We start from the raw sequence: 16,130 nt of genomic DNA, 5'->3' as shown, positions 1-16,130 counted from the left end.
AAATTGAATATACTGCAGTAAGTTTATTCTAAAGAATTGTTTTCAAAAAAGTTGTGTTGACGACGCTAAAAAAAGTTCGAAAACCAGAGGAATACTTGAACTGTTACTCGTTATACATTAACGACTATTTATTATTCCATCCAATATAAAAATAAGGGGTGGTATGGTTGCAAATCATACAACTTTGGTCACCCTACTGTACAGACTTAATTTAACAATGACGGCAAAATGCTACCTCAAACCAAGTATAATATACCCCTGTATCCGTGATTTTAATCCAGAAAACTAACAGCTTGATTTATGTTCCAAACAGTTAACGAAAAACAAACCGAAGTTATGATCTATACAGCAACAAAAGACAACCACTAAATTACAGGCTCATGGCTTGGGACAATCCCATACATAATGTGGCGGAGTTAAACGCCAAGTTTATGCCGGGCGCTCATTTCACCCCTAACCTGCATTAACTTGAGACAGTGATGAGAAAGCACATCATAAAACAATAGTTCATTTCATTTGTCCATGTACCGACTTTGAATCAAGTTTCTAATGGTTTGAAAAATTCCCCGCTCTTCACCTCCCAAAAAAAATATACAGTTGCGTTAAGTTTACAATTGAACTTACTTTGACCGTTGGAGTTGAAAAAAAATAAGTGAGTCTAATTTACCAAAGAACAAATCAAAGGAGGGTGCCGCGGTTAAAACATTATAAAATAAACAGAGAAACGATACAAGAATTCATATTTTTAATGCAGATATAGAATTTTAGAAAAAAAAAGAAACGTGTTTGTTAATGGCATCTGCCTGAGAGTTTAGAATTCAGAGATCTATATTTGCATTTGATTGACTTATAGGTTAACACTAGTCAAGCTTGCGAAAAGCTAAAAAAAGAATGAAGTTACTTTCACTTATACGGATGTTACCTATAGTCTTACATGCGCTACGTATAGTCGATGGCGATTAAATATAACTTTCACATCCGTAATGATAATAATAGATTATTTAGTATTGACACAATTGTTAACTTGTGACATTTTGTGTAAAGCTTGATATCAATTGACCTGTGCTTAAGTAAACATAAACACATTTTGACTACACCGTTCATTCGACCAAGGGATCCTGCACTGGGATGAAGCTGTTGTTCACCCTCTGCAGCACATTGCTTGTAGCACATACATTAGGTAAGTTATATGCTTGTAGCACATACATTAGGTAAGTTAATGCTTGTAGCACCTATATTATTAAGTTATTTTCTCCCATAGTTTTGTGTTATAGATGACATTATTATCTCGCTTTTTTTATAAGGAGACGGATACATTTTATATTTTGTCGAACCTTTATTGTGAAGTTTCGAAGGCAAACCTTAATATCAAAGCATTATCAAAAGAAACGATGAGAATTCTTTGACAATTTAAAAATCTTTTTATTTTGCATTTTATTTAAGCTTTTAGATATGATGACTATAAAAAGTTCATAGAACAGCAATCAAAGAATGCAACGTTCGTAAAGCTATTTGACCAACATGTTCAACGATTCAAGGAAGCACAAATGACTTCAAAAGTAGTAAGTTTTTAATTCTTTAAATTCTGTATGTAACCGTTGCGTTTTGGTATTAATTATAATAATAACTAATAACTATTATAAACATGACACCAATAACTCTTTTTACTCGTATGTTATACACGTACCATAAACAAGTTTAAATACAGACCCTTTCCGTTTTCACAACACTGGAAATTATTCTCATAATTTTTCAGAATCTACTAGGTGTTTTTTTCAGTACAGGTTGGAAGTAAAATTTATATAACTTAACTAGATATCAAAATATACCAGAGATGGGAGTTAAGTAACGCTGTTAAATGGACAGCAGTTTATCGTAAAAATTATTGCATAACACATAGTTGCGTGTACACTTTTCCTTCGAAATGACATCTAAAACACTTCCTGTTTTGGGTTGTTTGAGACGTTAGGTTAATGTTGTATAATTGATGTAGATCCGACACTTTCTTTCATTCAAATTTTATACAAAAAATAATTACCAGTCTTTAAATGCAATCTTCACACTCTTTTCACATTTTTTTCTTTAAAAGTTCAATTCATTGATTTCTAACACTTTTCCCCCAAGTGTTCACCTATAAATCAATCAACTTCTGACAATAAATTAGCAACGATAAATACAGTAATTTTTTTCACATTCATAATTTTTCATAATTTGGAAGATCGATTTCTAGTAAAAATTCCACAGAATAAGTATACTTATATACTCATGTATGTTATTTGTCAACTCCATTCAAATAAAAAGATAATGATAGTGATTCTTAAATTTGTAATCAAGTTAAATGCTGCCAATTATCAAGTTCAAATAGTTTAACTGGCACGTAATTTGTTGAAAAAAAACCCACGTAAATTACTATCCACACTGATCTGTGTCCACACTTGTGGTTAGACAAATTAATGACAGATCGAAGTATACGCGTGGATGCATCTATAACAGGCAAAATGACAACGACCATTTACAAAACTATTGATATCAACACATTTTTAGCAGAAAAAATATACAAAAATCCTTTTGAACTATATTTGCGTATATCCTTTTTTCGAGAATGTGTCAGCTTTAAATAGAATTTTCTTTTAGAAACTTGAATTTCCATGCCAACCATTCCAGAAACCAAAAGAAGCCACACATGGTATGTAAGAGAGCAAAAACCGAAATAGACAAAATTAAAGTATATATGTTAGAAAAAATACATAAATCCTCAATTAGAATGTCCCATGGACATTAAAGTATCAAAATAGGTCTTTAAAACAGTTATCAAAATTCTTGATTGTTGAAGCATTTAGTAAGCTACGGTGAACTGGATACTTTCTAATTGACGACCTTAACAATCTTGCGTTGCACTAGTTTTAGGTTTCTGTTGCGTATTCCGAGATCTAGAATTTTTTTTATTGAAAAAGGTGCATAAATGTATAAATGTATAAATTGTTAAAATTTACTCATGAAATATTTAACTCTTCTCTAAATGATTGTTAAACACTACATCCACAGAATTTGATTGCTCCGCATTTTATTTAGATTTTTTTCATTTCCATTAAAAGAGGACATTGGATAGACTCCAAAATGATAAAAAGGCAAATATTTGATCAGGTCATGGCCAAAATTAAAATTTATCCGGTTAGTCGTTCAAATACCAGACGAAGTACAATGTACAAATAGTAATCAAGTTTACGCAATAAGTTCTTAGTTTTAGGTGGGGTTCGTGTTGCTTTGTCTTTAGTTTTCTATGTTGTGTCTTGTGTACTATTGTTTGTCTGTTTGTCTGTTTGTTTGTCTGTTTGTCTGTTTGTCTGATACATTTTTAGCCATGGTGTTGTCAGTTTATTTTCGATCTAAAGGTTTGAATGTCCCTCTGGTATCTTTCTTCCCTCTTTTAGAAGAACCAGATCCATATGTATTAAAACTACTAATTCTTCGCAATGATATCGACAGAAAATTATCACTTAAATCTGTTTATTTTTAACAAACTGCTAAATACGGAAATATTATCAGATGTACACTGTTATCATACAAAATGTACGCATTTAATTGTAATCAAATTCTACATAAATATATTAAACTATAACTATATATCAGACATTTATAGATTTGATAAGGTCCATTAGTATAAAAATAATATAAACTTTATCGAAAGTAGATTGCATTCCAGAGATATAGATAAATGTTTTAGATATACCAGTAAGCTAGATTTCGGACGGAAATACATATAACCATGACTTCATTGGAAGTTCTTGCTTCCGTGTATTTTTTTTAGGTCTGCCGTTACGGTATGTCACATGAGAAAATACGAGAACAGAAACGACAATTTCTATATATAGGGATTGTAAAATCGAAAATATGTACGACAATAAAATTTGAGCAGGAGCATATTTTTTTTTATCTAAGCAGCAATTAATAAAAAAAAACCTTTACATATACAACAATAGATTTTCAAAATAATTGAACAACACTTGAACTAATGTTGTTCACTTCTCCATCGTAGTTGTTGAACTTTTTTTTTTTTTATTAAATACAATTCTCTTTTGAGCAATGTGTAACATTTTCAAATTAAACCACCACACATTTCCCATTGGTAAGTCCTCTTTCGAGTTCTTTTACTCTTACTCTTCAACTAATTAATTATTCGAAAGTATGTTACCCTCACAAGGAGAGCTCATTTCTGATACATGTGTTGATTTTTTTTTGTATAAATAATTTATGTTCGTTTAAGTCTGGCGAATTAGAACATAAATTGATTTTCTTACTCCTCACCGAATTCTCCAACCTAAAATAGAGACATTTATGGTGCAATTATTTGGTATATTTAAGAAAAACATATAACTCAGTGGACATGACTGCTTGTTTTTTTTCATCTTTAATTTCAAAATCTATGTTGTCATTATTAACTTTAAAGATATTTGAAAAAAAGCTCGCACTTTTTAAACTATATGTACTTAATCTTTATTTTATCAGAAAAGTATGGCATAAGACAAAACGTATATCTGATTTCTTTTTTAGTCCATGAGCTGACACCATATGATATAAAAGCCATTGGTGCTATTGGAGACTCTATAACGGTAAGTGTTTTTATATGTGTGTATCGTACATTGTTTCAGTCAAACATGATATATCTTCTGCATTTTGATTTAGAAACAATATATCAATTCAAGAATTTATAACGGACGGACATTTTCATCAATATTTATTAAGTAGGGGGGGTAGTTGTACGAAGCTAACTAGACAGAACTTAAAGTTGATACATGTAGTCTAATATATACTTCAGGCGGGAACAGGGATTACAGCAGGGACTATAATTGGAGTTTTGAGAGAAGACAGAGGTCTTTCATGGAGGTATGTTAGCTTTATTTCTAATACAGACCATGGCATTTAATTCGTTATCCAAGTTTGGTAGTTTTGCTTTTATTTTTGAATAGAACTTTGGAGTATGTGATACCTTGTGTTATAGTCAGAAATATCGACTATCTTAACCATCAATTAATGTGATATCGAGTATCATTTCACTCCATAAATTTGATATCGGTTATTGTTACATTCCATAATTGGGATATCGGTAATTGTAACCATCGATGAGTGGGATATCGGTTATCGTAACCATCGATGAGTGGGATATCGGTTATCATAACAATCGATCTATGGGATATTTTTTTATCGCTAGTGTCGATAAATGAAACATATTTTGCTAATCCATTGAAATCAAATCAACAATACATATTATTTATGAGATTTTTCCTTAAAGATATTTTCATCTTATTCATATAGACTGTTTATGTAAGAATTGAACGCAGATTTTTAATTTTTCAAAATTTTTAGTGATAATATTGTGCTACATTACAATAATGCGCGTACAAACGCAACGTCAGATATTGCTACCATTTAGCGTAACAGAAAAATGACGTTAAGGATGTACTTAGGTGAGGTTAAGAAAAAATTAAGAAATTAAGAAATTAAAAAGGATACTATAAGCTGGTAGAGCATCAATTAAGGATAAAGATAAGCTAAAAAAATTGATAGGTCATGGACTTCCTTCTCGAGATATTTGAGATTTAAAATATGGCGGGAAAAGGCTGACTCGGACTTTTACCTTATATTTGCATTGGTATTATTTGGGTCTCAAAGCAAAAGAAAAAAAAATAAGAATCTTCTAAAATTTTGGTAAATGACCTTTCATGAGCTATTTAGTCTTATATGAAAAAATAAATGGGTGTTATGGGGCAAAATATTTTACATTGTATCGTATGGGAAAACACCAAGGAGTCCGAACATTTGACACTAATTTCAAAACCTCACCTAAGTACATCCGCTAAATAAACGTTTTTTTTTCTGTTAATCTGTGTCTACCGAAGCCTATAAATATCATATTTTTATTCTTTCTCTAAAATTTAAGAAGCAATCTTTATTTTCATATATAATTTTAAATATTTATTTCAGCATTTTTAAGAAAATTTCCCCGTTAAATATTTACTTAGCGCTATTTTTCGTGGTAGTAGCAATATCTAACGTTGCGTCACAACAGATAGATTCTGCATAACGTTTCGTTCACTCTTATTACCCTCAAATTGTTATTTTTAGTGGTGGTGGAGATGGCAATGTTGAAGAATACATCACTTTACCAAGTAAGCATTACGTATTTTCTTTTTTCAATTAACAATCTTTAATGTTTAGTGTCTTAAAATCTGAATGATATAGCATTTTTTTAAATTTTATATTTTGTACCAATAAAGTTATGTCTAATAGTGGACAGATAGTAGATTTTTTTTTATGTCTTAAATGCGTACGTTCCAGTAAAACCCATGTGCAAGTGGTGTTTCGATTTTTGTTTGCTTGTTTCAAATTTAAGTGTATAGTATACTGCATAAACAACCTTTTACTCTGTGTTATTGTTTTATCCTAAACTTTGCAGTTTTTATAGTGATAAAGAAAACATTTTATCATGAACTTATAGAATATGAGAATCTTCCTGCATAACATTTATTTGGTCAATGTTATATGCATTTATATAAAAGAATGACGTTATTCTTTTTATTTTTTTTAGATATGATAAAGAGATATAATCCAGATCTGAAAGGATATGCTACAGGTTGGGGTCCATACTGGTTTCCTAATGCACATCTTAATGTTGCCATTCCCGGAAAAAAGGCGAGGTTTGCAATATTTTTTTCCTCTATTTTTTGTCGAGCCTGCAACTTTTGTTGCAGAAAGCTCGACATAGGGATAGTGATCCGGCGGCGGCGGCGGCGGCGGCGGTGTTAGCTAACTTCTTAAAAGCTTTATATTTCAGAAGGTGAAAGACCTGGATGCTTCATACTTTGTATATAGATGCTTCATGTTATGAAGTTTCCGTCAGTCACATGTCCAATGTCCTTGACCTCATTTTCATGGTTCAGTGACCACTTGAAAAAAAAGTTCAAATTTTTTGTAATGTTGAATTCTCTCTTATTTTAAGTAATAGGATAACTATATTTGGTATGTGCGTACCTTGCAAGGTCCTCATGTCTGTCAGACAGTTTTCACTTGACCTCGACCTCATTTCATGGATCAGTGATCAAGGTTAAGTTTTGGTGGTCAAGTCCATATCTCAGATACTATAAGCAATAGGGCTAGTATATTCGGTGTATGGAAGGACTGTAAGGTGTACATGTCCAACTGGCAGGTGTCATCTGACCTTGACCTCATTTTCATGGTTCAGTGGTTATAGTTAAATTTTTGTGTTTTGGTCTGTTTTTCTCATACTATATGCAATAGGTCTACTATATTTGTTGTATGGAATGATTGTAAGGTGTACCTATCTAGCGGGCAGATGTCATGTGACCTTGACCTCATTTTCATGGTTCAGTGGTCAAAGTTAAGTTTTTGAGTTTTGGTCTTTTTATCTAATACTATATGCCATAGGTCATCTATATTTGGTGTATGGAAATATTTTATGATCTTTATGTCAGTCGCACAGGTTTTATTTGACCCTGGCCTCATTTTCACAGTTCATTGCACAGTGTTAAGTTTTTGTGTTTTGGTCTATTTTTCTTAAACTATAAGTAATAGGTCAACTATATATGTTGTATAGAAGCATTGTTAGCTGTACATGTCTGCCTGGCATGGTTCATTTGACCTTGACCTCATTTTCAAGGTTCATTGGTCTTTGTTTAGTTATCTTGGTTAATGTTAAGTTTATGTGACAGTTGTATTAAAGCTTAGCTTTATACTTATGACTATCAACATAATATCAATGATTAGTATAGAAGGCGAGACATTTCAGCGTGTGCACTCTTGTTACTTATAACAATAATTTTTGTCGAGCCTGCAACTTTTGTTACAGAAAGCTCGACATAGGGATAGTGATCCAGCGGCGGCTACGGCGGCGGCGGCGTTAGCTTACTTCTTGAAAGGTTTATATTTTAGAAGGTGAAAGATCTGGATGCTTCATACTTTGTATATAGATGCCTCATGTTACGAAGTTTCTGTCAGTCATATGTCCAATGTCCTTGACCTCATTTTCATGGTTCAGTGACCACTTGAAAAAAAAGTTCAAAATTTTTGTTATGTTGAATTCTCTCTTATTATAAGTAATAGGATAACTATATTTGGTATGTGCGTACCTTGCAAGGTCCTCATGTCTGTCAGACAGTTTTCACTTGACCTCAACCTTATTTCATGGATCAGTGAACAAGGTTAAGTTTTGGTGGTCAAGTCCATATCTAAGATACTATAAGTAATAGGGCTAGTATATTTGTTGTACGGACGGACTGGAAGGTGTACATGTCCAACTGGCAGGTGTCATCTGACCTTGACCTCATTTTCATGGTTCAGTGGTTATAGTTAAGTTTTTGTGTTTTGGTCTGTTTTTCTCATACTTTATGCAATAAGTCTACTACTATATTTGTTGTATGGAATGATTGTAAGGTGTACATATCTAGCAGGCAGATGTCATCTGACCTTGACCTCATTTTCATGGTTCAATGGTCAAAGTTAAATTTTTAAGTTTTGGTCTTTTTATCTAATATTATATGCCAAATGTCAACTATATTTGGTGTATGGAAATATATTATGATCTATATGTCAGTCCAGCAGGTTTTATTTGACCATGACCTCAATTGCACGGTTCATTGCACAGGGTTAAGTTTTTGTGTTTTGGTCTATTTTTGTCGAGCCTGCAACTTTTGTTGCAGAAAGCTCGACATAGGGATAGTGATCCGGCGGCGGTGGCGTTAGCTCACTTCTTAAAAGCTTTATATTTTAGAAGGTGGAAGACCTGGATGCTTCATACTTTGTATATAGATGATTCATGTTACGAAGTTTTCGTCAGTCACATGTCCAATGTCCTTGACCTCATTTTCATTGTTCAGTGACCACTTGAAAAAAAAGTTCAAATTTTTTGTAATGTTGAATTCTCTCTTATTATAAGTATTAGGATAACTATATTTGATATGTGCGTACCTTGCAAGGTCCTCATGTCTGTCAGACAGTTTTCACTTGACCTCGACCTTATTTCATGGATCAGTGAACAAGGTTAAGTTTTGGTGGTCAATTCCATATCTCAGATACTATAAGCAATAGGGCTAGTATATTCAGTGTATGGAAGGACTGTAAGGTGTACATGTCCAACTGGCAGGTGTCATCTGACCTTGACCTCATTTTCATGGTTCAGTGGTTTTAGTTAAATTTTTGTGTTTTGGTCTGTTTTTCTCATACTATAAGCAATAGGTCTACTATATTTCTTGTATGGAATGATTGTAAGGTGTACATGTCTAGTGGGCAGATGTCATGTGACCTTGACCTCATTTTTAGGTTCATTGGTCAAAGTTAAGTTTTTGAGTTTTGGTCTTCTTATCTAATACTATATGCCATAGGTCAACTATATTTGGTGTATGGAAATATTTTATGATCTTTATGTAAGTCGCGCAGGTTTTATTTGACCGTGACCTCATTTTCATGGTTCATTGCACAGTGTTAAGTTTTTGTGTTCGGTCTATTTTTCTTAAACTGTAAGTAATGGGCTCGGGGGGGGGGGGGGGGGGGGGGTAATGGGTCAACTATATATGTTGTATAGAAGCATTGTTAGCTGTACATGTCTGCCTGGCATGGTTCATCTGACCTTGACCTCATTTTCAAGGTTCATTGGTCTTTGTTTAGCTAAGTTATCTTGCTTAATGTTAAGTTTATGTGACAGTTGTAATAAAGCTTAGCTTTATACTTAGGACTATCAACATAATATCAATGATTAGTATAGAAGGCGAGACATTTCAGCGTGTGCACTCATGTTCCTCTTCAAAGTTGCTTCATAAAATCGTGCATTTTTTCAGCCAATTGAAATATTGCCTGTTCATAGTTGTTTCATTATATACCGTAGTCATTGATTAAATTTAGAAAGAATTGTTAACAAGTTTAGTGAAAAAACTTCTGAGTAAAAACGACTACCAAATCTTTCACTGACTATTAGCAACAAGTTTAGTATAATGCTGTGAATATAAATGCTGGTACTATTGATGGATGCTGCTACTTGCTTTGTGTATGTTGTAAAAAGTGTGGGGGGGGCAAAGATACCAGAGGAACAATCAAACTCCAAAGTCGTAACTGAACTGACAACACCATGGCTAATAATAAAAAAGACAAACAGACATACAATAGTACACAAGAAACAACATAGAAAACTAAAGAATGAGCAACATGACTTTATCTTAATTCTATATCAATTCTAAATGTTCATCTTCAGCGATATGCCAGGCCAAGCCAGAATGCTGGTAGACAGATTGAAGTCTGAAAAAGGTGTCGACTACCAAAATGACTGGAAAGTAATAACTCTATTCATTGGTGGCAACGATTTATGCGACTTCTGTGAAGATAGGGTAATTGTATTCTTTACAAATTTACCAAATGAAAATGCCACACAGAGAGAGATGATACTCATTCAAATGACAGCTGAAAGGGACAGACAAAGATTATATTAAAAAAAATAATATGTGATGAAAAAAGACCCATCTCTTCTCAAAAAATAAAAGAGAAAAAAATGTCACAAAAATACGACAAGTGACCGTTATCTTTTGCCAGTCAATTTTCATGACCACTGGGAATTGGACAATAATAACTTTCATGCAGGTACACTTAGTGTTATGACCCAAAATTGGTCAAAGATTACAGGTACTAGAATTTTCAACAATGAAAAACTGAGACTAAACAAACCTGACGTTGATTATGAAAATATAATTAACTGGTCGGGTAAGAATTATATATAATATTTATAAAGAAAAATATAGGGCATTTTCAATATCTTACTCGTACCATCCTGAGACACCAGTAAAATTCCAGAGATCTCCGGTTAGAGCGATTATATTGGTTAAGGGTTAATAAAGTGTGTGATACTAAAGAAAAAAAAACCCAACCCAATATTATATACCAAAAAAAAGGGGTTTGGTAAAGCCTTTGCAACATTACCTTTATATTCCAGGAGGCTTACTCAGCAGAAAATTATATTGGCTATATTAGGGAGGCATTAGACATTTTCCACGCTGAAGTTCCGAGAGCTTTTGTAAATTTAGTAGAAGTTCTAAATATAGGATTTGCATCAACACTACGTGAGGGATTCGTATGCGATACTATCCAGCTGTAAGTTATATAAAATATTTCATTAAACGTTTTTTTGCTTTGGATCGTGTTTTTTAATCTTTAGTTTTATGAATTTCTTTGTCTTCGTGGTCTTTCCTTTGTTTCATGGTTTAAACTTTTTGCAGTTTCTCTCGACTTATCAGTTTTGAATGTTCCTTTGGCATCTTCCGCCTCGTTTTCATGGTTAGTGTACACAAATAATCGCCTCGTTTTCATGGTTAGTGTACACAAAGAATCGCCTCGTTTTCATGGTTAGTGTACACAAAGAATCGCCTCGTTTTCATGGTTAGTGTACACAAAGAATCGCCTCGTTTTCATGGTTAGTGTACACAAAGAATCGCCTCGTTTTCATGGTTAGTGTACAAAAAGAATCGTTTTCTAATGAAAAGAAGGGATTTTAAATATGCATTTATGAGATTCCAAATAATAAAAAAAAACCAGAAACATTGCCCTTTTTAATGTTTACATATACGAAGAAGTCTTCTTACAGTTTTGTAATGAAAGCCCACGGTTCTGACTATTGAAGAATAAGCAATGGCGGTTATAAAAATGAAAAGATGACACTAAGTTGGATATTGTTGGAGAGAAAACTTTATTTTTTAAAAAAGCTCACAACCGAAAATATAAAGAATTATTCATATTTTCTCCAGCTTTGGTTGTCGCTGTGGTTCATATCCTGACGAAAAAGAGAAGGAGGAACTTCAGGTCTTTGTTGCTGCTTATCAAAAAGTTACAAGGGACTTGGTTGCATCTGGGAGATACGATACAAGGGACGATTTCACTGTTGTCGATCAACCATTCTTTTCAGAAACGGAAGTACCAACAAAAGTATGTACTTATATATTTATACGATCAATAAACTCATCATAGATACCAGGACTAAATTTTATATATACGCCAGACGCGCGTTTCGTCTACAAAAGACTCATCAGTGACGCTCGAATCCAAAAAAGTTGAGAAAAGCCAAATAAAGTACGAAGTTGAAGAGCATTGAGATCCAAAATTTCTAAAAGTGTTGCCAAATACAACTAAGGTAATCTATGCCTGAGGTAGAAAAGCCTTATTATTTCAAAAAATTCAAAATTTTGTTAACAGTTAATTTAACTGTAATATCTAAAATTCACATTTTTTCCCTAGTCAAAGTGTGGAAATAAAAAGACCTATAAGTGTTTTTGATCAGCAAAAAAATGAAGAAGTGACAGCAAATATGTTTTTGACACTTCTTTGAGATATATTTAATTCTGAAATCTGAACAGTTGAAAGTCATATAAAACGAATTAAATGTTTAAAATAAAAGCTATTTCGAAGTAAAAACCCAATTCAAATGAAGAAAATATTACGTTTCGAAGAAATTTAGTATTCGAAAACACACTGCGTAAAATCAACTTATAGATATATACGTATAACAATTTTAGAAAACATTGTGCAAACAAAGAACAAACGTTAATGGATACATTTCCGAAATAATTCACTTGGTTGTATTTGCTTTGTCTTGTACAGGAGGATGGTTCAACAGATCTTAGTTATTTCTCACCTGATTGCTTTCACCTGAGTGTCAAGGGACAAGAAGCAGCTGCATATGCGTTGTGGGATAATATGGTAATATATAATTTTGAAGGAAGAAATAAATACAATTAATATATGTATATATATTTGATGCTCCGTTTGCGAATGTTGGAAAACTAAAAAATAATACCTTAACACCATTAAGTAAAACAATAATTTCAACATACTTGACCTTATCAGAGGACAGTGGCAATGAACGAATTCAAATGATTTATCGTCCGTCTTCGAATTAACTCTGCGAATATTTTTGTAAATACCAACAAGAACTTAAAAGACGTAAAACATTAACGTTTCCATAATACAACACTATACCAGAATTAGTTCATTGCTGAAATCAGGATTGAAACGTAAAAGACACCAGGACAATACAGAATTTTGTTAACCTTAGAAATACAAATTATAACATACTATATATATATATTCATCAATAGAAATTGCATGTTTTAAGAATTAAGATTAGAAAATAAGAGCACCAAGTCTCCAGTACATTGTATAGGGATCATGAAATTATGCTTAATAGAGACGACACTACCGATATTACACTTATGTGGAGCTAGGTCATCTGATAACACTGATATTAATGTTCGGTCAGCTTAAATCGTTTCAAAATATAATTTGAAATACTACTCGGGACACATATATTAAATAAAGCAATTATTTCAGCGACGTCTAATCAAACATTATTAATTACATTTGATTCATGTACATTGTATGTCATTCCATCTTATTTCCTGCTAATTTTTATCATAAACAAGAGGCAACAGTAGTAATTCAAAGTTCAAAAATCAATTTTGTGTACATAAACAGACATAAAACAAACCGTGAAAGAATTGTAAGAACCCCAAAATGTACCACAACAATGATATAATTGGAAATTGAGTTCAATTGGATAATTTACAGACTTAGGGGACCGTTCTTGTTTATAGATATGAAATAGCAAAATATGTTGCTTCTGAGTTGACACATATACATAAGTCGTATCCGTCAACCAATGACAGTTAAAATGTTTCGATTTCAGTTCTCCTTTCTCATAACCCTGGTGCAGTTTTATGTTCATGAGCAAATATTTGTTGAAAAATCCGTATCCTTTTAACATACACTGACGTAACATATCACTTGAGATATGACATTGGTTAGAGGTATTTCTCTTCAAGGACATTTTGAAGTAGTTTATCCAGTATAAAGTAGGAATATTTCAATCGATCTTTATTATAATAAAAATACCAAAGCAAAGAAGGACGAATTTGTGAATTTCTAGCATCTTGTATTTCATGAATGATGTGGGTGTGTAAGGGAAATTTCAAAATCTTCTGTGAATTTTAATAATTTTGTTATGCGATCCAAATTAAGATTTATCCAATCAACACAAAAAAAAACCAGCAATATATTTGACTAGACATGATGATAAATCACCCAAAACCTGGGGCTTATTTAAAGGATTAGAATCAAATACAAAAATACATAGATAATACTTTATTTGGAGATAGAAATAAAATACGATATACATTTAAAACCGTTTTTTATTTGTCTTAATCAGATTGAACCAGTTGGACAAAAGAGAATATCGTGGAGACCTGGTGTACCTGTTGAATGTCCAGATGAGGTATTTTACTTTGTTTTCTTGAATAAATTTAATCAAATACAGCAAATTATGTATTTGATATGATCTCAGTAATTCCGTAAACAGTAGAATATGTTAAAACGGAAGAATATCAAAATTATGAAAAACAATGTGTGATTGGAAAGCTAAAACCTAAAAGTGATCTCTGTACATTGTTGATGCTTTTTCAATATTCAATATATACGCATTTAATCTTTAATATTAAGTAGCAAACATTAGATTACTGTGGAATTCAGAACATCAGAACGGTTAAACATTTTATGATTAATGCATGCTACCTTATATATACTATTGGAGAACCTTATCCAAGAAACTTTTTAGGTTTATGGGTTAGTATTTAATATTCAGATTTAGATCATTTCTTTAAAATTATAATATTTTTGTTTTATAACTTAACTTGGAAAATTGGTATGCTGGATGTGAAGTGACGTAAACCAATTAAGAAATTTACAGAAGACATTATCTGAAATGAATAGGATATATCAATGTTGTTTTTTTGCTTCTTTGGTAATGATAACATCGAAACCTTGGCAACCATCACATATAACTTTATAGTCAATTCATTGATTTAAGTTACTTGAAAAGACGTTTAAATTTTTTTCAGCAAGCACCCTATTTCTATACCAGAAAGAACAGTCCCAAACTGAATCAACTGAATAAGCATGAAAACATTCAAAATGATAAACAGGAAAATGAACCAGAAAACGCCGAGAAAGGTTCGACGATGAGGAACAATGCAACTATTACAGGAGCCGTATTAGGAGTTATATGTATGGTAGCCGCCGTTTGTGGCACTGTTTATCATATAAGGAAGAAGAGACAATCATCATCATATTTAAAAATTTAGAGGTTAATAGGTTGATAAATTATTATGAAACATACTTTTTGTTATTATAAAACTGGTCCATATCTGTGATACTTAATGCTGAATATAATTCTGCATTATTACCTAATTGCGAGAAATTCCAAGTATAATTTTTTCGAAATATTTTTGTTTTGTCTAGATCATAATCAGTAAAGAATTCATTAATTGATATTTCATTTTCAAAAAAGGGTATATGTTTTGTACATTTTTATATTTAGGATGAAAATGTTATAAAAGTTTACCTTGATCGACTTACAAGTAAGTCTGAGATCGAAGTAAAACCGAGTATCAAAGTCTTTGACTACATTAGCGTAGAAGAACCATTGATTTAATATTGCTATAAATATATGCCTTAGTATATGAAATATCATATAATGAAATATATATGCATATACAATTATTGAAAACTATTGTGAGATTTTGAAAGCATCACACCAAAATTAGATTAAACATTGTATGTTGTTATATTCAATATTTACAATTGTTATGAACTTATAGAAGTATTTCCAAAATAAATTGAATAAAAGTAATTATAAATGACTCATTTGATATTAAAATGCGTCCTTACAGTCTTTTTGAGTTCAGTTTTTCTCAACCTATAATTATCTGTTTTGTTTTTTTGTGCATTGTTTTTGTCTGTGGGTCTTTATCTTTATCTTTATGGTGATCTGTTGATTTAATAAGCCATGGAAAAAAGTTTGTTGACCTCTATCAAACCTATCTTCTTAATGAATTTTCCCGAAATGTCTTCTGTCTCTTCTGGCCATAATAATAGCATATTCTCACCCTTGATTTTCATTAGCTGCTTAATACTCTCATTTAAAAAATCATGGTTGACATTGCTATTGAATTCTTCGAAAATATACATTAAATTTAGTGTATCACCAGCCCAGTAGTCAGAATTTCAGTGCTGACATGTAGTATTATTGC

The 16,130-nt window shown here is 32.0% G+C and overlaps 1 protein-coding gene across 1 annotated transcript; it reads left to right on the top strand.

Moving 5' to 3' along the window:
• The first annotated feature begins 950 nt into the window (after positions 1-950).
• On the top strand, positions 951-15,740 carry LOC139514261 (phospholipase B1, membrane-associated-like). The gene is made up of 13 exons (XM_071303206.1): positions 951-1,180; positions 1,444-1,562; positions 2,635-2,686; positions 4,552-4,610; positions 4,817-4,884; positions 6,124-6,167; positions 6,587-6,695; positions 10,259-10,391; positions 10,991-11,148; positions 11,799-11,976; positions 12,649-12,747; positions 14,252-14,317; positions 14,940-15,740. Exons 1-13 carry the CDS (start codon positions 1,129-1,131, stop codon positions 15,180-15,182), a joined length of 1,380 nt encoding a protein of 459 aa, XP_071159307.1. The 5' UTR covers positions 951-1,128; the 3' UTR covers positions 15,183-15,740.
• The last annotated feature ends 390 nt before the right edge of the window (positions 15,741-16,130 follow it).

This window comes from Mytilus edulis, chromosome 3, assembly GCF_963676685.1.
Source record: "Mytilus edulis chromosome 3, xbMytEdul2.2, whole genome shotgun sequence".
NCBI classification, from domain to species: Eukaryota; Metazoa; Mollusca; class Bivalvia; order Mytilida; family Mytilidae; genus Mytilus; species Mytilus edulis.
This window is presented reverse-complemented; position numbering and strand designations above follow the sequence as displayed.